This window comes from Equus quagga, chromosome 1 (genome assembly GCF_021613505.1).
Source record: "Equus quagga isolate Etosha38 chromosome 1, UCLA_HA_Equagga_1.0, whole genome shotgun sequence".
NCBI lineage: Eukaryota > Metazoa > Chordata > Mammalia > Perissodactyla > Equidae > Equus > Equus quagga.
The window spans coordinates 167,216,788-167,243,346 of NC_060267.1; the positions used below are offsets into that span (position 1 = coordinate 167,216,788).

At 36.1% G+C, this 26,559-nt stretch overlaps 3 protein-coding genes across 12 annotated transcripts in view; 1 reads left to right on the forward strand and 2 right to left on the reverse strand.

Annotated features, from left to right (window-relative positions):
- The window catches only part of ACAD11 (acyl-CoA dehydrogenase family member 11), an 80,759-nt gene extending 76,504 nt beyond the window's left edge, over positions 1 to 4,255 (reverse strand). Inside the window, exon 1 of one of the 2 annotated variants that reach the window (XM_046673308.1) lies at positions 4,003 to 4,255. In XM_046673308.1, the coding sequence (XP_046529264.1) occupies positions 4,003 to 4,157 (155 nt within the window). In that variant the 5' untranslated portion in view covers positions 4,158 to 4,255. The remainder of the gene's footprint in view (positions 1 to 4,002) is intronic. The other variant, XM_046673316.1, reaches the window with a different exon arrangement.
- Positions 4,256 to 4,401: 146 nt separating this feature from the next.
- UBA5 (ubiquitin like modifier activating enzyme 5) lies at positions 4,402 to 17,252 on the forward strand. Its single transcript, XM_046673331.1, has 12 exons — positions 4,402 to 5,113; positions 6,826 to 6,871; positions 6,972 to 7,061; positions 9,818 to 9,927; positions 10,220 to 10,306; positions 10,904 to 10,988; positions 11,747 to 11,851; positions 12,036 to 12,163; positions 14,782 to 14,917; positions 15,185 to 15,260; positions 15,413 to 15,519; positions 16,059 to 17,252. Exons 1-12 carry the CDS (start codon positions 4,953 to 4,955, stop codon positions 16,140 to 16,142), a joined length of 1,215 nt encoding a protein of 404 aa, XP_046529287.1. The 5' UTR covers positions 4,402 to 4,952; the 3' UTR covers positions 16,143 to 17,252.
- Positions 17,253 to 17,538: 286 nt separating this feature from the next.
- The window catches only part of NPHP3 (nephrocystin 3), a 39,005-nt gene continuing 29,984 nt past the window's right edge, over positions 17,539 to 26,559 (reverse strand). For 5 of the 9 annotated variants that reach the window (XM_046673236.1, XM_046673251.1, XM_046673228.1 and 2 more), the window contains 7 exons: positions 26,459 to 26,534; positions 25,162 to 25,289; positions 23,124 to 23,364; positions 22,013 to 22,138; positions 21,322 to 21,437; positions 20,565 to 20,741; positions 17,539 to 20,029 (listed from right to left, as the gene is read on the reverse strand). In XM_046673236.1, coding sequence (XP_046529192.1) covers positions 19,954 to 20,029; positions 20,565 to 20,741; positions 21,322 to 21,437; positions 22,013 to 22,138; positions 23,124 to 23,364; positions 25,162 to 25,289; positions 26,459 to 26,534 — 940 coding nt within the window. In that variant the 3' untranslated portion in view covers positions 17,539 to 19,953. Of the gene's footprint in view, positions 20,030 to 20,103; positions 20,742 to 21,321; positions 21,438 to 22,012; positions 22,159 to 23,123; positions 23,365 to 25,161; positions 25,290 to 26,458; positions 26,535 to 26,559 lie in introns of those variants that run through there. The other 4 variants (XM_046673241.1, XM_046673270.1, XM_046673287.1 and 1 more) reach the window with 4 other exon arrangements.

The following is a 26,559-nucleotide window of genomic DNA, read 5'->3' on the forward strand; positions in this document are numbered from 1 at the left end:
CTAAAAGGCATCTTGAAACTTAACGTCCCAAAACTAGAGTTCCTGATATTTCCTCTACAGATCTGCTTCTCTACAGACATCTCTATTTCATTTCATGGTAACTCCATACTCCAGTTACCAAGACAAAAATGGAATACTATTTTTCTCTTCTCTTCTTTTTCTTTCACACCCCACATGTGATCAGTCAGTAAATTCTTCAAAAATAAACCCATAATATGACCACTTTGCACCTATTCTACACTACCATCCTGGTCCATGCCACTAATACCTCTCCACTGGATCACTGTAATATACTCCAAACTGGTCTCCTTGTCTCTGCTCCCTTCAATCAAACACAACAGGCAAAGAGATTGTTAAAAAAAGACAATCACATCCCTCCCCTGCCCCCAAACCCCTAATCTCTCCCCATCTCAACTCAAAGTAAAGGCCAAGGTCCTTCTTATGGCCAAGAGGGCCCCCCTGTTGCCCTCGCTTATTCTATTCCAGGCACACTGGCTTGTATTCCCTCAACACACTGGGCATACTCCACCTTCAGAGCATTTGCACTTGCTGTTTCCTCTGCCTGGAACACTCTGCCCCCAGATAGTAACATGGCTCACATCCTCATCTCCTTCAAGTCTTTGCTGAATGCCAACGTCTCAAGGAGGCCTTCCTGCTCCCTCCCCTAAAACATTTCCTATTCTCCTTTATTTCTCTCCATAACACATATCACCTTCTCCTAAACTGTAATATTTAGAAGGTGATCTTATTTATTTTCTGTCTTCTCCAAATAGAATGGAAGTTCCAAGAAGGCAAGACTTTTTGTTCGTCATATCCCCAGTGTTTGGAACAGTGCCAGGCACATATTAGGCACTTAGCAGCAAATCGTAGGTTTTGTCGTATCAAACTATATAATGCTTTCATTATTGTTTAATTCTAAATATTTTGTATTTCCAAGATGATTTAATTTTTGCAAATTCTAAAAATAAATTCTGCATAGATAAAAATGAATATTTAAAAAATTTGTAAAGCATAAAGAATAATGCACTAAACACCAATGTTCTCACTACCCAGAGAAATGATCATATCTCTGAAGCCCTCTGTGTGCCCCTCCCCTCAGAGTAACTACTGTCCTGATTTTTAAATTTATCATTCCCTTGAAGTTTATCTCCATAACAATATATTGCTTATTTGTCCATTTTTTGATTCTGTGTTGTCCTGTACTGCTGCAGCTGAGTCATTTTCACTGCCGTATGGTATTCCATCATATGAATATACTACAATTTATTTATCCATTCTACTATTGATGAACATTGTGTTATTTCCTCTATTTTTGCTATTCCAAACGGTGCAATGAACACTTTTATAGATTATCCCTTGATACCCTAGTACAAGAATTTCTCAAGAGTATACACCTAGGAATAGAATTGCTGTGTCATGGGGTATGTATATCTTCCAATCTCCATCTTTACATGATCATGCCAAATTGTTTTCTAAGGTAGTTATACCAATTACTAATTCACACTCCTACCAATAGTGGATATGAGTCCCTATTGCGCTATATCCTGACCAATGCTTGATATTGTCAGATTTTTTAAAAAAAGTCAATATGGTGGTGTGAAATGGTGTCCTGTCATTTTAATTTGCATTTCCCCAATTACTACCATGTAATGAGGTTGAGCATCTTCAAGTCTTTTGCCCATTTTTCTCTTGGGCTATTGTACTTCTTTATATATTCTGGATATTAATCTTTTATCCATTATATACATCGCAAATATTTTCTTTTGTAGTTTCACTTTCTTTACGGAATCTTTCAGTGAAAATTTATCAATCATTTCATTTATGGTTTGTGCTTGTCTTTTTAAAGATTTTCTTCTCTACTCCAAAGTCATAAACATCATTTCCTACATGTCTTCCAAAGGTTTATAGTTTTGCGTTTAACATTCAAGTCTGTAATTCACCTGGAAATGCATGAGGTAGAGTAAGGAAAGGGTCTAATTTCAATTTTTTCATACAGATAACAATTATCCCTGTATAACTTATTGAAAAGTCCTTCTTCCCCTCCCCGCCCCCCAACCACTGATTCTCAATGCCAGCACTATTACATATTAAAGTTCTATAATACGCGGGGCTTTCTGTGGGCTCTCTATTGTATTTGTCTGTCTGTCTCTGTGCTAATATCACGCCATATTAATTCTAATTTCCTACTTTGGTTCTTCTTTAAGAGTGTTTCTGCTGTTCTTAGCCCTTTACTCTTGCACATAAAATTTAGGAGTAATTTTTCAAATTAGAGAAAAAATTAAGATTTTGATTGCCATTGCAGCGAATCTATAGATAAGTCAGGGAAAAAAAGAAATTTACAACATTGAATTTTCCTATTTATGAATATGGCGTCTCTCAATTTATTCAATTCTTTTTAAGGTCCTAACAGTTTTATAATTTTCTTTACAAAGGTCTTGCACATATTTTATTAGATTAATGTTTAGGCAATTTATATTTCTGATGTTCTTATTAACTATATCTTTTTGAAAATTACATTTTAACTGGTGCTAAAGTACAGAAATGCAATTGATTTTTGCATACTGAACTTTGATAAACTCTATTATTATCTGTAGATCATTGGTTCTTTAATCCATGAATCAGTTAGTTTCTAAACATGTATTTGCTAGCTGCCTTTCTTCTGTTGATTTCTAAACTTTCCACATTTATATTCTGAAAAAAAATTTTTTCTAATGATTGACACTTTAGAATTCTTGAAACTTCCTTTGTGGTCTATTATGTCTTCAATTTTCATAAACTTTTTCATATGTCCTGGAAATAAATGTGTATTCTCTGTGGGATAGTTCCATACATACATATACACTATTTATGCCACAACTAATTCCATTTATCAAGCACAATCCTGGTTTATTTAACATTCTACTTAATTCAGAATTAAGTATCTTTCACTTAGATAATTCTCCAACAAACATAGGAAATAAATATGACTATCTCCATTTTGCAAAGGGAGGACTCAGTGCTCAAACGGTTTAAGTAACTTGTCCCAGATTTCCACAGCAAGTGCAATAGTTGAAATGTGGACTTTGATTGTGGTTTGTTACAACACAAAGCTTCTAGGCTAGAAACCTCAGCTATTTTTTATCTCAATTTCCTTCTCCTTAATCCTCCAATATCTATTGGGACACAGGCCTTTTAATTCTACACCCCCAAATTCTCTATGATCCATCTCCTTTACCACTATTTTTATTTTCACCGAAATCAGTAGTCAAGGAATATAAATTATCAGGATTACTCAGAACCGGCACTTATTTACTACAGATTAGGAAACTAGCTCTCAGAGAGTTTACATAACGTATTTAAATTCCTATTAAGTGGCAAATCTGATCTTCTGGAAGCCAGGACTGTTTCTACAGCTCTGTGTTTATCAAAATACTATTCTTATCATAAAGTTTATTTTTCAATTTATTTTCTATTATAAAGTATCAGATTAGAGCCAAATTCACGATAGGGTACAGTTCTCAGGATCGTCATCCAGTTCCATTCCCTCACTTCAAAAAGAACTAAAACCTAAAGTGGTTCTGTGATTTAATAAATGGAAGATCTACAATTAGAATTGATTCCCCAGCTTATGCCATTAATTCGGCCTCAGAGAATACGCCAAATGTAAGGAATAACATCTGCGTCGCAGAAAAAAGTTCTAACGGCTATAGGACAAAAGTTGAGGGAAGGCCTCTTTATGTCCCACAGAACTTCCAACCTTAATTGCCTCGGTGAATCCTTGAGGTACGTAATCGCATCCTTTAAAAAAGATTCTTTCTCATAGTCGGAATCGTGAATGTTACCGTGCTTCCACTATGGCCCTAGAATTGGCGACCGGGGATGTCAGCTCCCGCCTGCAGAGTGCGCCGTTATTGCAGGAAAAGAAACCCAGACCGGAGAAACTGGGAACCCACCCAGGGACAAAGGAAAAAAAGCACAAGGCACTTATTTGTTTCTGCTGGAAGAGAAGGCTGGCCTCGATACCTGTACTGGGCCACGGTCAACTTGGCCTCGGGCTCGGCCCCGGCCCGGAAGCCGGGCAGGTGCTGGTTTAGGTAGTTCTCCAGGGACCTACAGTCGAACTTGTGCTGAGACAGCACTTCAATCGTCTCGGGCTCCCGCGCAACATCCGTCTCCATCACTGCCGCTGCCCCTCAGGCCGCAGAAACTAGGGCTCTCTAGAGCTCAGACACCTCTGGCCGGGGGAGAGCCACTCTCTGTCCCGCCCCGGGCTGAGGCTGAGACACGCCCAGGCGGAGGCGGTCCGGGCGGCTCCAGCCAATCACAAGTCCCCAGGCGCAGTTGCTAACCAGCCGAATCCGTATTTGGCATACGGAAATACCAAAAGGGCATCGGGTGTGTTCGGATTTAAACTTTTCAGTCAGCCTCGGAGTTGCAGGCCTCAGTTTTAAAGAACGCAGAGCCACGTTAGTCTCTTCGGGCAAATAAGAACACAGAGACCTTTTCCACCTCCAAATTTAACGCGCCGACAGGCGGAAGACCTAGCGGGTCCGGTTCAGAAAAGAGCCCGCCGTGCCCACGAGCCCGGGAATAAAAGATCCTGGCGTTTCTCCTGGCCGCCCGGTAGGAAAGGCAGCATCGCAGGCTGCCAGCTCCGGACAGTTATGTCCCGAGCCCGTCTGCGGCCTGGTCACTTAGGACCGGGCGAAGAAGGAAGCTCAGAGGGGCGGGTTTTTCCTGACGGGGAGCAATGACTGCAACGTACCGGAAGCGGGACTGTGGGAGGCCCGCTGGGGCGGAGGAGACGTGGCTGGCTGTGAGGGGCTGAGAGCACTTCCCCGGGCTTTTGGGCTGGGGAGGCCGCCCCTCGGTGCCTCCTCACGTATCCTCGCTGGCCCAGCAGGCCTAGCAGCGTGGGGCGGCGACGGCGGCGGCGGCCGGGGCTGGGAGCGTTGGCGGCCGGGGTCCCAGCCATGGCCGAGGCTGTGGAGCGGCTGCAGCAGCGGGTAGAGGAACTGGAGCGGGAACTGGCCCAGGAGAGAAGGCGGCGGGCCCTGGGGGGCGGCGACGGAGGAGGCGGCCGGGCCCGCATCGAGAAGATGAGCCCCGAGGTGGTGGACTCCAACCCCTACAGGTGACCTGCGTCGCGGGTCGGAGGGGGGCGAGGTCACGGGCTTGGTGGGGTCCAGAATGAGGTGCGCTCCCCTACTCTCCAGCTCACACCTCTCTTTTCCTGTTCTGGGGGTCCTGTTTCCAAACGAGCAAGACCAAGTCTTAAAACTGGTCAAAAGATGTTCTTTCTCTTTTTAAAAAACCCCAGTGAATCAGCCATATGTGCTGCTCCTGTGCCTGCTGGGGACACATCCGGTTTCCTACCGCCCCAGCCTCTTCTAGTGTACCTCGCTCTGCAAAAAACTGATAGTAATAACTTTTAGAAGATGACATCAAATCTAAAACGTGCTAAGCATAAACTATGATTTTCATAAAGGCTTCTCAGTGTTACTTAAATTGGGGGCGTGGTGGAGAAAGCTGGATTCCCTCTAAAGCCATTCGACTTTGCCAGTCCTGTCCGCTTCTCTCCTTTCTTGGAAGATTTGCTAATTCAGCAGGCCGAATACAGCGCCGTGGTTAAGGGTCAGCACTCCAGAGCCAAAACTGATGGAATTCATAATCCCAACTCTTAGTAGCTGAGTACCTTTCAGTACTCTAAACATTTAGTACTGTATTTTCTATCTCATTTGCACCATCTGTTTATTAAAATGCTACATAGGCGATGGCTCTTGTCCCCCCAGCTCTACTAGTACATGGAAATTTAATAAAGGTCAGCCTTAATTTTTAGAATTGTTCGTTCAGCAAATATTTAGCACCTTTTCATCTCCAGCTCTCCTGGATGATATTTTCTACCATTTGTTAAGTATTTTTATGCACAGACATTGAGGATACAAAGTAGACATGGTCATTTCCTTCCAGAGATTACCAGATGAGTGTGTGAGAGAGAGAAAGGTAAACATGAGATTACAAGACAGAGTTGTAAGAATTGTGATAAAGTACTGGATATCGAGATACATAGGAGAGAGGTTTGTAGGTGCTCAGCATCATTTTAACTGCATCAAGTGATATAAAAGAAAGAAAGCCCCTGACCTTCAAAGACCTTTTACTTTAGTTTGAGAGACTCAATGGTTGTGGAATAATGATCAACAAACACAAGTAATGTAAAATTATGTGGTATAGAATATAATTATAAGCATGTGGGGAAAATGGAGAGGCGAGCAGAGGCTTTAAAATGGGAAAACCTGGTTTCAAATACTGGCTCAGAAACCCAGCTCTGAATACTTGTCTGCCCCTTAGCTGAACCTGGGCATACAATAAGTGCTAACTAAAAGTGGACGTCATCCATTTGGGGCAGAGGCCACGAGTGAGTGGAATTGCAGCCATGAGATTATTCTTGATGCTTAACATTAAATGTGAGTGTTAAAACATTAAATATTTACATATACTAAGAAAGCGTGGAAAATGTTGAAGTTTCGCTTTGACCCATTTCATCTAGACACTTAACATTTAAGTCAGTAGTCTCAATCTTGTGTATACCTTACGTCTGAGGTGCTTTTAAAAAAAAAAACTTGTTGCACAGGCTACACCTGGGAGGGTAGTCAGGCATCGGGGCTTTTAAAGCTGCCCAGGTGACTTAGTTTCATTTGGTAAAAGCCAGCTGAAAGATTTCTCCTCTTTTAAAGAATGAGTAATGATTGAGTTTTTGTGTTTGTTTCCTGTGATGATGTCTGTGTACCTGTATCACTATTAATTAAAAGATTGTAAACTTTAAAACATTTTTTTCTTTGTTTTAAGCCGCCTGATGGCATTGAAACGAATGGGAATTGTAAGCGACTATGAGGTATGATAGGCCTTTTTAAGTTTTGAAGATGATTTCAGTAAATGGAAATTTTTGATGACATTTTTGATAACCCACACGTATATAATTTTGCATTTCACAGAAAATTCGTACCTTTGCTGTAGCAATAGTAGGTGTTGGTGGAGTTGGTAGTGTGACTGCTGAAATGCTGACAAGATGTGGCATTGGTAAGGTAAAAATATTTCTCTTTGCCTATCATATAGGGAACCTACTCACTTCTGAAGTAAATCAGGTACAATTAGGATTCTTTTCTCATTAATAATTGTTTATTGATTTGTGGTGTTTTTATTCAGATTATTCTTTCTGCCTGAGGGAGTTAAGACATAACCCTATCAAAATGGAAGCTGATATTGTTGCTAATTAAACAAGGACTACCTAATTGTGTTCAGGAACTTGTTCATTTGGGGTAATATATAAACATTTTGGATTTAAGTGTTTTAGGTATAGAAGCTTAGGAAAGAAGGCAGTTAAATTGATAAAGTGTGTGAATAAAACACTGAAACATCTAACAAATGTTTTTTAAACACACGCTTTATACAAGACAGACTAGAAAGCATATACATTTCTTCCTCTTGAAATTGAAGTAGGGAATACTCCAGATTTTTTTTTAACCCATACGTTTTTTCACTTGTTTCTAAAATTGATTTAGATTGTGGGTAGGAAGAAGTGACCTTATACCAGAAATCAGTCTACCAGTCTTAGATTTATAAAGCCAAAGTCCATGATGTTAGATATGTAGTGGCTGAACACATAAAATTTTCCACAATTATAAACCCTTTAATTTGTCATTTTGATAAAGCAAGCATTTTCCCACACAGTTTATCAATGCTTTTTAATATGTTGGTCCACTCCATGACCCAAATTCTTAAAAGAAAGTGGTTTCAAAGTTGGCGTTCATTTACCAGTATAGAAAAGATAACACCAAAATACTAAAGATGTTTATTAACATCTTAAAGTCTTTTGAGAGGTTTACAAAAGCCAGCCAACAATTGCTTATAGCTGACATAAGTACCCTGGCTCATTGACCAACGATAGTAGAGATCATGGAGATCTGTGATTCTCGTGTTTGAGTATATATCAGAATTACTTAGAAGGCTTGTTAAAACACAGATTGCCAGACCGTACCTTACTGGTTTTGATTCTCTAGGTTTCAGGTGGACCTAAGAGTTTGAATGTCTAACAAGTTCCCACAATTTCTTAAAGTGTCCCAGGGACTATAAGAACTGCTGGATCCTTGCTACTCAAAAGTCTGTTCCCTGAAGTAGTAGCATCAGCATCTGCTTGTTATAAATGAAGACTGCCGGGCCCTATCCCAGACATGCTAAATCAGAATCTGTATTTCAACAAATTGTCCAGTTGATTCATATGCATGGTAAAGTTGGGGAAGTGCTCCTGTATTGCTAACAAGCTCCAGGTGATGCTGATGCTGCTAGCCCAGGCCACCATTTTGAGTAGTAAGGATTCAGAACAGTGGTTATCAAATATTGCTATAATTAGAATCACCTGGGAAGTTGAAAAAAATTCTGATGTCTGGACTGCACCCCATAATAGGTTAAACAGAATCTCTGGGCATGAGACCTAGACATCTGTATTTTTTAAAACTCCCTGGGTGATTCCAAAGTACACTCAAGTTTGTCAGCTAAAGATCTACATAGGTGAGTTTCAGAACTCTTTCTTCAATATGTAAAAGCGATAAACAAGAAGCTAATTCATAGGGTTAAGTAGGGAAGTGGAGGGTTCGAGACCCATAGCCTGCTTCTTATCCCTGAAAGTTTCTGAAATCCCCAGGGCACCCTGGATCACCAGATCTAGATCAGCTGCTTTATTTTACAGGTGAGGATACAGGCCTAAAATGTGAAAGTGACTTACGATCAGAGCTAATTAGTGGCAGTTACAACTCACACCTCCTGTCCCCAAATTTAGGATTTCTTGAAACTTACTCATAAACCAGCTGTGAGGCTGAAACTCAAATTTGGTACTTAGTCTGACCTAATAAATTGTTGAATGAGTTTAAATGAACCATATTTTGGAGACTCTCAGTAGGGTTAGAAAATTATCATAGAGTGCATAAGTGATATATTTTCTATCAAGATATTAAGGTTTACCTAGGTGTTTTTATGGGCTGGGTTAATTTCTTTTAGTTTCCGTATTGAGAAGAAAATCCCATTTTTGTTTTTATTGTTAAATTTAGGATACTGAGAATTGTATTAGAAAGTCACAGAATTTTAGATCAAGGAGAGGACCTTGGAAATCCTTGAGTTCTTACTGATGTTCTTACTGATGAGAAATAGAATCTTTTGGCCATTTAAAAATTGTGTGTGTGACAAATGCTGTCATACCTAAACATATAGCAAGAAATAACAATTAATTGGTTGGTTAGAAATTCTATTTGGAATAATGTTTTAGCCATGGCATGGGTATGTATAGTGTTATATTCACAAAAGGAGTCATGTTTTACTAAGCTTTAAGTTATGACATTTATCTTATTTAAAAATTTCATTTATCTAATGGTTCTTCGCTTTTAGCAAAAATCAGAGTGAGGTAGGAATTTTGACCAGTTTTTAAAAATTGGAATGAACATTAATTTCTCAGCAAATTGGTTAGAAAGGCAGTACAGCAGTGTGGTCAGGGTGCCAATGCTGGATTGAGAATGCCTGAATTTGGGTCCCATTTCCACTGTGTATTAACTGAGTAGCTTTTGGGCAAGTGCCCTAGTTGTCTCATTTCTAACAGGATAATAGTATCTGTGTACTTACCTCAAATGAGCATTAAATGAGTTAATATATGGCACCTAGTGCTTCAGAGTTAGCTGTTATTACTGTCAAACTGGTAAACCCGTCAAATGTAAAGCCCGATAGTTTATTCTCTGTTGTTTTTGGTTTGTTTTTTGGTATGTTTTTCATTAGAATACCACTGTTTTCATTTTAGTTGCTACTCTTTGACTATGACAAGGTGGAACTGGCCAATATGAACAGACTTTTCTTCCAGCCTCATCAAGCAGGATTAAGTAAAGTTCAAGCAGCAGAACATACTTTGAGGTAAATGGAATAGTAGTTAAAGACCATATTTAGTAAAATCTTGCTTTGTGTATTTGGTATAAGGTAGCTTAATGTATAAATGGACCTGAATTTTTCTCTATAAAAATTCAGGCTTCTCTTGTATAAAAAATTCTCTTGCCTCTTAGATCTAGATTGGCAACCTTTTCTGTATAGGGCCAGATAGTAAATATTTTAGGCTTTTAAATGATCTTTGACTCTTTTAGTTGTTTTTCCTGCTTTCTTGTACTATTCCTCTAGTAGTTTTTATAATCATTCCCTTTTTCCCTGTTAGGAACATTAATCCTGATGTTCTTTTTGAAGTCCACAACTACAATATAACCACAGTAGAAAATTTTCAACATTTCATGGATAGAATAAGGTAAAATTTTATTTATGAATATTTTGTACAATGTCCTGGTCAGTTAAACAAGTATCATTAGAAAATAAGACTGATTAATTCAATGATTTGGTAGATGACATATTTTTGTTTTTAAAAGTTAATTTTTGTGTGATTTTTATGTATTAGGAGCTCAGTAAAAAGTATTATGATATAACAAGAGAGCCTCAATTATAAGTTCTGTGTTCTAGATTATATTTCTGTTTGAAAGTGGGTTTCTGCACACTGTCAATACCACTGAAATATTAAATTGTACTCAATTAGCTTTTAACTTTTACTGCATTTACATTTATAGTGAAATATGAATAAAAGTCTGAAAGCTGATAGAGAAATGGTACTTTTTGTGAACAGACTTTATACTGCTTGCACCCTTGTACAAGAAGTACTGTAGTATCATTGACATATTCATAATACTTACTCAATACTCTATATACTGGATCTTTAATATTAAATACTTTTTATGTCATAATTATACTCAAACATTTACTCAAAGAATAAATGTGTGACTGAGCAAAGTCTGATTAGAATGTGTTTTGCGTCCTGATTTTTTTTCAAGTAAAATTTATTTTCTTTGCCTAGTAATGGTGGATTAGAAGAGGGAAAATCTGTTGATCTAGTTCTTAGCTGTGTGGACAATTTTGAAGCTCGAATGACAATAAACACAGTGAGTATTCCGATTGTGTAAGGTGTTACACTCGTGGATTTATCTGTTTTCCTGTATAGTCTATCAGTATGTATTCTCTATCCTAAAAATAGTTCCCTATTTAAAGCCTTTTATAATGTGTGTTATTTATTTTTTGTGTTCTGTTAGCATTCTTTTGAAATTTATTCTAATAGCTATGGTACCTATCTAGCTTTGCTTCTGTGGCATATGTTTCAGTATCCTACTCTTTCTTATGCCAATAGAGGAAACTATAAAATAGCAGATACTTGTGGTGTACGATTTTTAAAATGAATATCTTATACTTTCTTATTCTTGGTCAGAATTGGTTTTAACTTTTGTTAATTTATTTTTAAGTAAATGTATAAAAATGTATAAATTGCCTACAAACATAGTTTCTCAAAAATAAAACTGAATTCTTTTTCTTTTGGATTATTGTATTTTCAACTTTTCAACTGGTTTTTGTTGAAATTATTTTAGAAAAATGAAGTTTTACATTAATAAAAAATCCAACGAACTGTGGCTCAGTTTAATTAGATATTTATTGACTGCTTACTTGAATGCTATCAGTTTACTTTTTAAATAGAGAGTGGCAATTGCCAAGGAATTCCATTTACAGCTTTGCTCTTTTATTCTGAAAATTAAGTTTTAAAAACCCTTGGTAGTCCATTTAGTGAAATCCCAGTTTTTTATGAAAAGAACTTATGATAAATTATTTCTTGCTCTTTTATGTTCTTGTGTTTTCACGTATTTCTACTAAGGCTTGTAATGAACTTGGACAAACATGGATGGAGTCTGGGGTCAGTGAAAATGCAGTTTCAGGGCATATACAGCTCATAATTCCTGGAGAATCTGCTTGTTTTGCGGTATGTATGTGTGATTCATTTTGGGTTATTTTTCACTGTTAAGTAGAGTTCCTAGGGGCATTGAAAATGTATTACAATTCAAAGAAAAAACAAACTTTGAACGTGATGGACCGCTGTTCGGAACATCTTATACTTTTTCCCCCTTTCTGTTGAGATGTATTTTCTTTTATTCTTTTTCATGTAGTGTGCTCCACCACTTGTAGTTGCGGCAAATATTGATGAAAAGACTCTGAAGCGAGAGGGTGTTTGTGCAGCCAGTCTTCCTACCACTATGGGAGTCGTTGCTGGGATCTTGGTACAAAATGTGCTAAAGTGAGTGAGGGCTCATTTTTCTGAATTGTCTTGTTTGCTTTTGATAAAAATAAATATATTCCATGAAGCATTTCAAATATTAGAATTACCAGCTAAGTATTTCATTTAGTTTTTTAAAATTTAGTTTTAAATATACATATATTTTTAAGTTTTATATATATAATGTGTGTATATTTTTATTTATATATAAATAATGTGGTATTTAATTTATATATTAATATTACATATATTAATACATGTTTGTGTTACTCTCTGCATTTGGAATACCTCTTGTTCAGTGGTACAGTGGCATTAATGTATTCATTTATGAAGCATTAACCAAGTGATTTAAATCTCTGCAGGTTTGACCAAAGGGTGTAGAATTAGGCATAAATGCACTTGCTTCCACTATCTTGATTGAACTCTTAATAAAAATAATATAAATGTGATTGAATATTAACCAGGGTAATATCTCTGCTATCCAAAAACAGATATCCAGCAACCATACCATCTAAACTATAGCTAAAAAGGACAGAAGTTTCTTTGAAGCTAAAATTAATGTCAAAGAGTTTTTGAACCAACTCACACCTTATTAAAAGCAGAACCCCTTTAAGTGTTCCCTAAACTAGGCTGTTTTTATCCCACTTTACAACTGTAGTAAAGTTAGTTATTTTTCGTAAGCCTCCAAACTAATAAGAACAAAGTGCCGCACAATACAGGGAGGCATTCTGATATCAGAAGTGTCAGCTGCTAGCAGGGAAATTGTAAAAAGCATACTTAAGAATGCTCAAGGCAACTACCTAAGGCTATTTCATAGAAGAGTAAATAACCTGTGTAAACTTCAGTAGGCCCTATCTAAACAAAACATTTTATAGTATGATACAAAAAAGGGAGAAAAAAAATTTATGGCTACAAAGTATTCTCTTATGGATGTGTCATATTTAGCCAGCCTTCTGTTGATGGACATAGCCAGCCCTGGTGGTCTAGTGGTTAAGATTCAGCACTCTTACCTCCATGGCCCAGGTTCGTTTCCTGGTCAGGGAACACAATACCTGTCTGTTGGTTGTCATATTGTGGCAGCTATGTGTTTCTATGATGTTAAAAGCTATGCCACTGGTATTTCAAATACCGGCAGGGTCACCCATGGTGGACAGGTTTCAGTGGGGCTTCCAGACTTAAGACAGGCTAGGAAGAAGGACCTGGCCACCCACTTCCAAAAAAATTGGCCACGAATAGCAGTGGAGCATTGTCTGATATGGCACCAGAAGGTGAGATGATGGCACAAAAAGGCCAGGCAGGGTTCAGCTTTGCCATACACAGGATCATTAGGAGTCAGAATCGACTGCACAGCACTAAGAACAACTACTGATGGATATTTAGGCTACTTAACAGATTTTTTTGCTATTATGAAAAATGCTGCAAACAACATCTTGCATATATCTTTGTATACTAGAGTTTTGTGATGTGGATTTTTTTTTTTTGGTGAGGATGGCGGCCCTGAGCTAACATCTGTAGCCAGTCCTCCTCTTTTTGCTTGAGGAAGATTGTCACTGAGCTAACATCTGTGACAATCTTCCTCTGTTTTGTATGTGGGACGCTGCCACAGCATGGCTTGACAAACGGTGTGCAGGTCCGTGCCTGGGATCTGAACCCGCAAACCCTGGGGCTGCCAAAGCTGAGTGTGTGAACTTAACCCCCACACCATTGGGATGGCTGCCAGTGTGGATTTTTAAAAGTGGAATTTCTGAGTTTATGCAATATTTATTTTCATAGATATTACTACATTTTTCCTTCAAAAGGATTGTACGTTTCCATCAGTGTAGGAGTACCTGGTTCACCCACACCTTTGATAACATTGAATATCATCAAACTCTTTAATCTTTATCAATATGACAGGTGAAAATTGGGCATCATTTTAACTTTCAGTTACTTGTGAAAAGAGTTGAGCACTTATATTTTTCTGTGAATTGTTTGCTCATATTCTTTGCTCAGTTTTTGTCTTTCCTTGTATATATTAAGAACATGCATTTGCAAATACTTTGTGTTATTTATCTTTTGCACATGATTTTTCCTCTCTATATAAGCTTCTAAAAGAAATCAGATTTGACTAGAAGGGAGCATAAGGGAGCTTTATGGCATATTGGAAATGCTCTGTATTTTGATCTGGTAGTGATTACATGGGTGAATACTTTTGTAAAATTTTATTGAGCTGTACATTTAAGATTTTAAACTTTACAGTAAGTTATATATAAAAACTTTAAAAAGTTAAAGTAGTTGGATTTAGCACCACGTCTCAGGGATTTTTAATATACACTTCTTCCACATTTTAACCTCTCTGAAGTCAATATGCTTCTTAAAGTTGTTGACACGTCATAGTTTAATTGGCAGCATTTTATCTTTATTAGAGGTTCAAAAAATAATAGTGCATTCTACGGTTGATGAAATGGAGTAATCTTTTCTTTCCTTCATTCCTTCAATAAATATTTACTATGAGCCAGACCCAGTAACAAGACAAAAAAATTGTTTTCTTGGTTGCTTGTTAAAAAAATCATTACTTCAAAATCATTTTTTAAAAATTAATTTCTTCTAATACTTCTATGGGTTTATTTATTTAAGTCTACTTTGCTTTATTTTTCTAGGTTTCTGTTAAATTTTGGTACTGTTAGTTTTTACCTTGGATACAATGCAATGCAGGATTTTTTCCCTACTATGTCCATGAAGCCAAATCCTCAGTGTGATGACAGAAATTGCAGGAAGCAGCAGGAAGAATATAAGGTATGTGTCAATCTGTCAGAATGTATGAGATCGTATTGCATAGGACAAAAACTTAAGAAGGAACAATTATTTAGATTTGCAGTGCAAGATAAATGGATTCTGGATTTTTTAAAGTTTTCATTTATTCACTGTGCTTCAAAAATGAAAATTCTGTTCAAAGTCCTTTCTTGCTTTTGGTAAGATTAAAGAGCTTGTCTGAATTCTTGATTAATGCTTCAGAGAACTGAGAATGAGTGAAAACACTTTGACACTGTTTGATTTCTAAAGAAAAAGGTGGCAGCACTGCCCAGACAGGAAGTTGTTCAAGAAGAGGAAGAGATAATACATGAGGACAACGAGTGGGGTAGGCATTCTTTCATAAATTGAAACGGCAGCGTAAAACATTATCTTTTATGGGAGGGAACCTAATTATAATTAAGATTATACAAATTTTGAATAATTATTGCTCATTAAGTTCCTTAAAAAACTGTTATAAGATCAAATTTAATTCTATAGGTATTGAGTTGGTATCTGAGGTTTCAGAAGAGGAACTGAAAAACTCTTCAGGACTAGTTCCTGACTTACCCGAAGGAATCACAGTGGCATATACAATTCCCAAAAAGGTACATCTGAAATCTGATTTACCATAAGCAAATATCTTATAAGAGAAAATGTCTGTCTTCTCTCATCTTCATCCTGCTTTATAATGCCAATGCAGTATTTCCTGTTTCAGATACTTTACACTGTAGGTATTAAGATGTGTGAAAGAGAGACGTACTCTGTGTTAATATGGAAATATACACAACACATTTTAAACTGTTTGAAAATAGACATAAAATAGTTTTGTTCACTCATTAATGAATCAAGTGAAATAGATTTTTATTTTAACGAAGATAATCATTTTTACATATTGATAGTTTTAGCCACAATACCATTTAAAAATACCACTTTAGTAGAGGTCTCAAGAATATTGAGATTACTGCCTTTAAATCAAAAGACTGGTGGGGAAAGCAAAGGACTTTGTCTCTCTTAAAAATTAGAAGGCATATTAAAATTTACTTTGCAAACTTGTTGAACATAGTTAAAGCTTACTGATTATATATTCCTAAACATCAAGAATTTTATATGGTTACTTTTTTCACTTTCCCTCATTTGTTGATAGCAAGAAGATTCTGTACCTGAGTTAACAGTGGAAGATTCTGGTGAAAGCTTGGAAGACCTCATGGCCAAGATGAAAAATATGTAGATATAATGGACTGCCCTATATTTTATTTCCTGTGTTTAAACCTATTCCCTTGAAATTTAAAAAAATTTTAAAACTGAAAAACTTAGGGCAATATCAGTTGATGTATAATCTTCACTAATTATTACACTTTTTGAAAATTCTGTGACTGTTGCTTGTTGTGTCCCCCCACCCCCACCAAACTAAATCAGTAACTCTCTTAAAACTCAGGTTTCATTCTAGTAAGAAAACTTCAAAGGATTATTGTAGGCAGTTATGAATCTTATTGAAAACTTAGCCATTGAAATGTTTTGGCCTTTTGGGAGGGTCGGAAGAAAGGACCAATTTGATGCTCTATTCCTTTTCTTTCCAGTAATCCTTTGTGGTCTGTAGCCTGAGGCCATGGACAATAAAGTAGTACGTGGTCCTCAGATATAGAGAAAAGGACAAGAGGTACAACCTGTTGATTAGAGCTAGCAGGCATCCACTCACTGTGTTTGGAATTGCTCTCTACAAGAAAACTGCCCACTTACTACTAACTTGGCCAAGAATGAATTGAACGTAGTTGACCTGTAAAAAACATCCAATGTTTCCTGATGAAATACAAGCTGAAATGTAGTCACTGGAAAAGTTTGTAAGTTCATATATTCAAAACAAGACAAAGGCAAGTAAAATGAAGCTTTCTTCATAGACAGACTTTCAGGAAGTACAAATTATATTTCTGCACTGACCAGGGAAAAGAAATCATTGCATCTGTGGAACATATATCTGGAGTCACTGTACTTTGAGGAGCAAGGGATAAATTTAGGCTAAGACCATCTAGGTTATACCCAACATATGGGCCACCTTCTCAATACTTTGTTTAAATCTGTTTCCCTAGGTAATTAGAGATTGGCAAAGGTTTATCCTGGATAGTGGGCATAAAAGAGGCGTAAATTGTCTCTGCAATGACTGATATGTATTTATTCACTGAAAAAGTGACTATCATTTTCCCTGATCTTGACCACTAAATTGTAAATTGGTAAACTGGTTTTCTCTGTAGTTGTATACAAATAATGGAGGCTTAGAGAACCTTCGTTGAAATAAATTCCCAACGGTTTGGAGACCAATAAAGAACATGCATGTGTAACCTTATCCATAGGCTGTTACTATGCTAATCCCATATTTTGATGATTTTTTTGCTTTGAAGAAAGAATGTCTAAATTGTATCTCTAGGGGGAAAATGTTAGTAAAAAATTAAAAGTGTGTGTATTGGGCCGGCCTGGTGGCACAGCGGTGAAGCCTGCACATTGTTTTGGCGACCTGGGGTTTGCGAGTTCGGATCCCGGGTGTGGACATGGCACCGCTTGGCAAGCCATGCTGGGGTAGGCGTCCCACATATAAAGTACAGGAAGATGGGCATGGGTTTTAGCTCAGGGCCAGTCTTCCTCAGCAAAAAGAGGAGGATTGCTAGCAGATGTTAGCTCAGGGCTGATCTTCCTCAAAAAAAAAAAAAAAAAAAAAAATTAAAAGTGTATTCCCCATTTGTAAAATAAAGTTCTAAAAACTAATTTCAGAAAGCCCCAAATGTCAAACATGTTTGATGTATTAGTTTTGAGATTCTTGGATGGTATTGTGATTCTTATGTTTAGAGTGATGTCAGGAAAGTATGGGGATAATTTTTCTGGCCTTGAAACTTAATGTTGCTTTTGTAGGGCATTTACCATTTAAAAAAATTTAGTGTACTCATCTGTAAAATAACTTTTCTAGTTACTAGAGATGTTTTTGAATTTCAAACAAATGCAGTCTTTCTAAATCCCATTCCTTTGGAACCTCTGGTACACTAATTTGGTAAAGCTTTACTTATACTTTTAAAATTTTATAGTTTGGTAAAGTATAATGGCTAGAAATCATCATCTTCTAAAGACCTTTTTTCCGCTCTTAACTTGGCACTGCACACTGCTGGTGTCTTATATTGCACCAAGTCTTATCTAAGTTATCTAATTTTTTTGTCTAGTTATCTTTCATTAAAAAATTATTCAATTATTTTACTAGAAAGAAATCTGGTAAACAGGTATCTTTTGCAACCTAGAGTGTTCTCTTGACTGCATACCATGAAAACTTGTATACGTAGGCAGCTGATTATGAGAAATTAATCACTGAATTGTACATTACTAAATAAGCCCATAGTGCTTGACCAGATTTATAAACACTATTGTTTCTAAAGTGAAAGATGGAAACATACTCCCAAAACTGCCTTAGCACAAAGGCTCTAAATTATAGTAAAACAAACAATATATTCAACTTTAATCCCTTCCTCATTGTTAATGGGAAGTTAATTTATGGTACTCAAGTGTTTTATGTAGTGAAGAAAATATGTACTATGAGTTCCTTCACATACAAATACTCTCTGAATACCTACAGACACATGGACCAACACAGAAAGGTAATAACCTTTTAAGAATATTTGAGGACGCTTTGACTGCCACCCTTGGATTTTTTTTTCATATTTCTCTTTCTGTAAAGTATTAATGAAAATTATAACTACCACAATATGGATCCTACCAATTCAGATTCATAATGGAGTTGTCTGAAAGCGACCTTTTTCAGTGTAAAGGGGTACATTAATGTGAACATAATATTCCTATTTGAGAACCTCAAATATACACAAATGTCTGTCAGCTATTTTTATCTTTTTAAGTAGGCATTCTATGTGAAAACATTTGAGTTGGTAGTGCAATAAGTAGCAAGATCAAGATATAGTTTTAAAAATTTTATTTAAACTTAAATCTTTTGAAATAGTCATCTGCCAAGTGTAGTTAATGAATTTTGAATATTACAATTTCCCACTTTTTGTATGTTTTTCCAAGTCCAAATTTTGTAGGAACAAAGAATAAATGCATATTATTCTTTTGCTAGTTTTTCCTTTTTTCAGGATTCTCCTACAATATTCATCTCAGATTTTCTAAAGCATTTAAACTTAAATATACCACTAAATAATCAAATTTTAAACTCTAATAGCTTAATTCTAAAATCAATGGTATATTTGTGAATTCAGTTAATTACTTTGGCCTTTCATAGCTGGCAAACCCAGAAAGATGTGTTATGGTCATATTTTCTTTTTTTGTTTTGAACTTCTCCCAAAAGGCAGAAAAAGGATACTCATAAGATACTACCTAGTTTCTTTTACGTCACCACTATAGTGCCTCAGAGTTAGATCACTGTCTCAAACCTATATGCATACGGAATCACCTGGGAATCTAGCTAAGCTGCAAATTCTGATTCTGTAGGTCGGGGGACTGGCTCAAGAGTCTGAATTTTTAATGAGCTCCCAGATAGTGCTGATGATCCTGGTTCATGGGCCACCCTGTGCGTAATCAAGTCTTAGCATTAACCAAAATCCTGTAGAATCACCGAAACTTAAACTGAGCAAACTACTCAGTGGATATTGACCACATTCAAGCTTTTTTTCCAACGTATTTCTTAATTATGTAAATATAACCCTCTTGTATAAACTGGAGTGGGAAAAAACTTGAAATTGCACTTTTAAAACAGTGACGTACGGTTACTACATCTTTCACCTTTACAATTAATACTTGTCAGAATCTTGCAAGTATTAAAATCGAAGATTTTATTATATACAATACATAAATGGTACAAAACTATATCCAAAATGTGGCAATATTTATAAAATCTAAAAAATACTTAATTTTCAGTATAAAATAGCAGACTCCTTTGAGTGAGATAAATGAAGAGGCAGATTTAGGCTATTTGAGAGGAGAACGTCATGTCCATCTTTTGGGAAAGGTCAAACAAAGAATGCCAAAGAGCTTGATTTGTTACTGCATGAATGTCTTCAGATCATGCAGGTACATACTACACAGGAAAACATATAATGTAGAGAGCACAGAAAGCAGAGGGCTTGGCCCAATCTGTTTGAGGGAAAGGTAGAATAAAAAAATAGCAGTAAGAGATTTCTGTTATTCATTTTACAGAAGACAGGTCATACTTTTCATAAACATTATCCGTTTATTCCTTGAAACTTTTCTTTGAGGTAGAAAATTGGGCCACACTGCTGAAAAGCAAGACAAGGAATGGTGAGGCTAAAGTAGCTTTTGAGAGATGAATCATGGAAATTCTTGAACTCTTTGTCTTAACTGCTCTGCCAGCTCTTGCTGACCAGAGGCCAATCCACTCTTCATGATCAACTCTTCATGTCATGTTAGGATTCTAATATCTATATCCTTGGATTCCATACAATAGTTAATTCTTTTAAACAACTAAAACCGACACAATCATGACTCAAACTTCAGTGTAGTCCAATACAATTTCATACAAATAGTTAAATGACACAAAGTAAAAATTTCTTAAAAATATTTCTTAATTTTTAAGGTCTAATGATCCAAATGTTTCTTAATTATTTTGCCCTAAGGTGCATTTGTAATGAATTATAATTGCTGCTATTACCTTTGTCCTTGATGAAGGAAAACATTAGGAGAATTGGTTGTTTTTAAGCTAAATGTATCTCCACTTGACGAGTGTCGGGAAGGAGCTTTTCCACCCAAAAGTGACGTTTCTGCTTCTTTTATTTCCATTGCCCTTTTGTATAGTTCAGCAGCTTTTTCAAAATCCCCTTCTTCATAGCTTTGAAAGAGAAAAATTCTTAAAATGAGAATATAACCTCTTAACAATTCTAAATGACCTTATACAATACAGAAAACCAAACAGTGAATAATTGATCATTTTTTCCACTGCATTCACTCAGGCAGACCACTAGAATAGAATACCCAAACTGTTCTCCTTTCTATCTGTACTACTAAGGAACATTTCAGTGTCTCGCGGACACCATTAAGACCATGTTGTAATGGATGCAGTGAGATGGCTAAGGGAAGTTAGCTATTCTCTGCATCCTGAGATAAACAAACACAAAGCAAAGTCAACACGTACTGAATGGTAAATTAGCTCTGAGGATTACCCGCAGAGCTGGTTAGTTGCAAATGTAAACCTTCCTTCACTACTGTCATGATACACTCCTCTACAAAATAGATCATGCAGCCTTCATTTTGCTTCTGGATACTACTTTAGTATTTCTTGTAGATCAACCAATAACGACCCCTCCAGCCTCCAAGAAAAAACCTATTCAACAATAAATATTTTGTTCTATGATAAGTAAAGGTGTTCTAAAAGGGAGTTTGGCTGTATGAGGAAAATGAAAAATTCTTACCTAAGCACAGCTAAATTTTTTAATGTTTCTCCAACTCGAGGATGCATCCGACCCAGGCTGTCTTCGTAAATCTTTAATGCTCTTTCATATAATGGCAAAGCTTCAATGTGTTTTTTCTTAATAAAAAAAGTAACGCTCACTTGGACACAGTGGTTTCTGAAATTACTATTAATATATTCTAGACTAAGCTGACTTACTTGCGTAAGCACTTTAAAAATGTTAATATCCTCCTACTAGATGTACAACAGATTAATATATGAATAATCATAATGGGAGAAGCAGTATAGTAGAAAGGTGGAAACCTGTGTTTTAGACCTGGCTTGTTAACCACCAATCTTAATCCAATTATGTATGCACAAACTTGTTTCTTTATTGCCCAGTGAGTACCACACCTATTTCTCACCCATCACAGGCAAACGCCACAGCTTAAAGACAAAATTAGCTATAGAGATGTAGGGAGTCTCCAGAATTTAAAAATGAACTGAACGCTCAGTCGGTGTTGACACTAGGAGGAAGTGACTATCTTGCAAATGGAACTTGGATGATTTCTCCAGTACTAAAGGAAGCATTAGTAGGTAAATAATCTTAAATTTCCTTGAATTATTTTTACTGTGCCATATCTGTTCATGTTTACCTATATTTCACACCTTAAAACTATTCATTTATAAAGAGTTAAGGTGTGGGAACTCACCATTTGGCTGTGGAGAACAGCTAGGTTCACCAAGGCAGTTGCTACGCTAGGGTGCTTTGGGCCAAAGGATTTCTGCCGAATTTCAACAGCCAGCTCATACAAAGGTACAGCTTTGTCAAGTTTCCCCTAGAAAACAAAAGTGAAGTCTAACAAAAATATTACAGCAATAAATACCATCTGATCAGAGCTTTTTCCATAAATAAAATTTTGTATTAAAAAGTAATTTTGAGAAAAAAAATTCAGAAGCGTTTCCTCCCAGTTTAATGGTGAAGTTTCTAGATAATTGCAATCTAATAGGATATGTAGGTAAAGCTATATTGAATGTAAAAACACTTCCTATGATAATTCAGAGAGCCCTTTAGGATCACCCATTATTACTCACTGTTTCTGGTGAAGTAAAAACATGCCAGTTAAAGTATGTTTGCTACTATATATAATTTAGAAATGGAATCAAAATGAAAATTCATTTCCCATCAAATCCCTTCCAGATTTTTCTAAATATTTCTTTTTACTTGAAAGTTGGCAGAAATAGCAACAACAGATCCTTCTTGCTAAAACGTCAACTTCAGTGCCAGAGGACCAGCCAGGGTCTCACAAGCAAAGTCCACTGAGTCTGTGTGGCTCTGACTGTGCTGAATGAAAGCAGACTTCTCTGGCACTTTTCTGGAGAAAAGCTATAAAAATTCCAAACATCACTCAGGCTAGAACGCTACGTCAAAGAAGGGTTACGTTTAATTGTAGGCAAAGAAAAAGAGTGAAATTAAAATGCTCCTTTAATCGACTACAAAGACGCCGCCTTCAGCCCTGCACTGGGCGATTTGTCATGTTTACGGCAACTTAACACTGGCTGAATTCAGAGCTTCTAATTAGAATGCTGATGAATACACTTGTATTTGGACTGTATTTAACAAAACCAAACCTGTACCTTAAGTCTGAAATAATATTGTTAAATGTTTTAACTCAGCTATTTGTTAAAAAATTAAATCATTATGATTTAAAAGCTCACAGAAAATAATCTATCAATCAGAAGACAAATTATTTTGCTGATAGTAATTATGGCTTTATTGATATATTATAAAACACATGTGTAAGCATGCCAAGGAGTACTTACCATTTTCTTATATAAGATTGCAAGATGCTTCACTGTATAAGCCAAAGAAGGGTGATCAGGAGCTAATGCTCGCCTCCGAATGTCTAACGCTCTTTCATAAAGTTCTTCCGCTTTATCATACTGTTTCTTTTCATTGCATAGAGCCGCCAGATTATTCAAAGACTGGGCACAGTCAGGGTGATCTGGTCCTAGAACTCGCTCCCTCATTTCTAAGGAACGCTTCAGAAACTGGTCAGCTGTTCTGTGAACAAAAGCCCAAAATGGTTTAAACAATTTATTCTCTAGAAGTGAGAACTCCTAGCCCTAGTTACATGGAGAACTGAAGTGCTTTTATTCTTAAGTCCAAGGTAGTTAAAATGAAAGATTCAGCTCAAAATCTTCTCTCCCTCTTTCCCACTTCTCATCCCTTCCCTCCCTTTTCCAAAAATTAAAAATGCTTTCCTGGTAGTGTGAGGGCCTAAAATATCTGGATGATTGCCTCAATTCTCCACTTCTTAAAGACAAGCCCATAAATATTTTCCAAAACAAACTTCACACCTTTAATATTATTAGACCTAACTTAAAGATTTTGGTGTTCACTCTTTCTCCCTTTGGAGTTAATACTAAATAATTTTTTTTTATTGAGGTAACATTGGTTTATAACATTATATAAATTTCATGTGTACATCATTATAGTTTGACTTCTGTATAGACTACATTGTGTTCCCCACCAAAAGTCTAGTTGCCATCCATCACCATACACATGTGCCCTTTTGCCCAGCCCCCGACCCCCTTCCCCTCTGGTAGCCACCAATCTGTTCTCTGTATCTATGTGTTAGTTTATCTTCCACATAGGAGTGAAATCATATGGTAATTGTCTCTCTCAGTCTGACTTATTTCAGTTAGCATAATACCTTCAAGGTCCATCCATGTTGTCACAAATGGCAAAATTTCTTTTTTTAATGGCTAAATAATACCACATCTTTATCAGAAGATATTTTGCAATTCATATGTCTAAGGAGTTAATATCCAAAATATATAAAGAACTTATAGAACTCAAAAACAAAAAACAACTCGATAAAAAAATGGGCGGAGGATATGAACAGACATTTTTTCCAAAGAAGATACACAGATGGCCAACAGGCATATGAAAAGATGTTCACCATCACTAATTATTAAAGAAATACAAAATGAAAACTACAATGAGAGGTCACCTCACGGCTGTCAGAATGGCTATTATTAAAAAGACAAGAAATAACAAGTGTTAGAGAAGATGTGGAGAAAAGGGAACTCTCATACACCGCTGGTGGGAATATAAACTGGTGCAGCCACTATGGAAAACAGTATGGAAATTTCTCAAAAAATTAAAAATAGAAACACCATATGATCCAACTATTCTACTTCTGGGTATTTAGCCAAAGAACATGAAAACACTAATTCAAAAAAATATATGCACCCTTATGTTCACTGCAGCATTATTCACAGTAGCCGAGACTTGGAAGCAACAGTAAGTGCTCATCAATGGATGAATGGGTAAATAATTTTAAATAAAAGAACACTTTGTCAAGTGGGCTAAATATCTGTTAAATTTTTCTGTTATTCCAAGTGTCAAATTTGTTATACTTTTCTGACATCCAAAGAAGTCCCAAAACACTTCTTTTTCAGAAAGTATAAATATGAACGCCTTTTTGTGTCTTTTAAATCATATAAACTAAGACTAAAACTAGCAGCCATCTACATTCTTTATTCTCCCTTAGGGCCAGGTTTCTTCTTCTGGGAGGTCTCATGTACAATATCTACACAAACTTACTTTTCACAAACATATAAAACATACTAGGGAAGCTACAGAATAACTTTTTAGTTGCTAAAGAAAACATGAAAGGAAACAGCAGAGACAATGCTAAGGTCTTTGTTAAGTGTGGCTATGTTCTTAACATACATAAAATGTGGCATGGTTTCTATCAATTTTTTCTAGCTTGACTTGATAGAAATGTAAAACAGCTTCGCATCTAGGAGACAAAATGGATACTGTTTTTCTTATTAACACCATGGTACTCACTCTAGGTTATTCTGCAGATAGTAGAGAACGCCCAGTTCATTGAGAGTCCGAGCATTGTCAGGTGTGTCCTTACCTAAGGTCAGCTCTTCTAACTGCAGGGCCCGTCTACGTAAAAGGGCAAATCCATACTGGAGCAAACACAAAAAATTCACAGTCACTGAGTGAGTGCAGTCTGATTCTGAAGCAATATGCTGGGGTTCTAAAGTCCTTCTCTTTTTGTTCCCTTTAAAGTAGGTTACACTTATTTTAAGAATCATGCTGAATTAATCTAATGGTTATTGAAAATACACATACTTCCCACAAGTCATCTCATTCTAAAATTCATTAAAAACTATTTTGTGAAAACAATTATATTTTAGCAAAGTGAGTTGAATCCCAAAGTAGTTCAAAAAGATCAGGAAACAATTAACTTGCAGATATTTACCAACTCCACATTGCTAAACGAACAATCAGGTACTTACAACCGCACTTAGCACGTGTAACTAGTAGAAAAATAAGTCGTGGAGATTGAATGCACCGTACAGTGAATGTAGACAACAATATTGTATTATAATCATCAAACTTGCTGAGAGACCAGCATCTTAATTATTCCCACCACAAAAAAGAAATGATAATTATGACATGATAGAGGTGCTAACTATCGCTACAATGGCAACCATAACACAATATATAAATGTATCAAATCAACATGTTGTACCTCTTAAATTTATACAATGTTATATGTCAAATATATTTCAATAAAAAATTGCACAAAGCATTTTAAGTTAAACATACTATATTTAGATTTTATCAGCAGTTTAGAAAAATGAAAAAATTTTTTTGTGCTCAACAGTAAGAATTTCTTCAAATTTGAATCTAATATAAAACGTTGACTAAATTTCTTTTATTCCCTTTTCCAAACCTTTAAAGAAAAGAATTGAAGCAGCTTTAAAGTCCATCTTCCCAAATCTAACCTTCAAGTTAACTTTATAGTTCCATTTTTAAAAATTAAAAAAAAATTCCCAGCTTTACCGGGATATTATTGACATATAACATTGTAAAGTTTAAGGTGTACAACATGGTGTTTATCAAATGATTACCACAGTATACAGGTTCCACTTTTCAAAAGTTTACTGAGCTCTTCTCAGTAGTACTAATATTTAAACATATTATAAATAAGAGAAGGTTAATCAGTACTTTTTTGGAAGTCGCTTTAAAGTTCTTAAACATGTGAGGTTTATGGATCTATATTATGATATTCAGAGATGCTCTTTTCCCCTTTGGTTCAAAACACAACACAAAAGAAATCTTTCATTACCAAGTTGCCTTTTCTCCTTGTAGCTTTCTGACGAATTTTAAAGGATTTTTTCCTAAAATGTTCAGCTTGTTCATACCTTAAAAAAAAAAAGTAAAGTCAAA

What these genes read in the sequence shown, in the direction of transcription:
- UBA5 (XM_046673331.1), top strand. Translation starts at nt 4,953, where the DNA reads ATGGCCGAGGCTGTGGAGCGGCTGCAGCAGCGGGTAGAGGAACTGGAG. An exon ending in CTCGAATGACAATAAACACA is followed by an intron (nt 10,989 to 11,746) that starts GTGAGTATTCCG and finishes ATTTCTACTAAG; the next exon opens with GCTTGTAATGAACTTGGACA. An exon ending in AGCAGCAGGAAGAATATAAG is followed by an intron (nt 14,918 to 15,184) that starts GTATGTGTCAAT and finishes TGATTTCTAAAG; the next exon opens with AAAAAGGTGGCAGCACTGCC.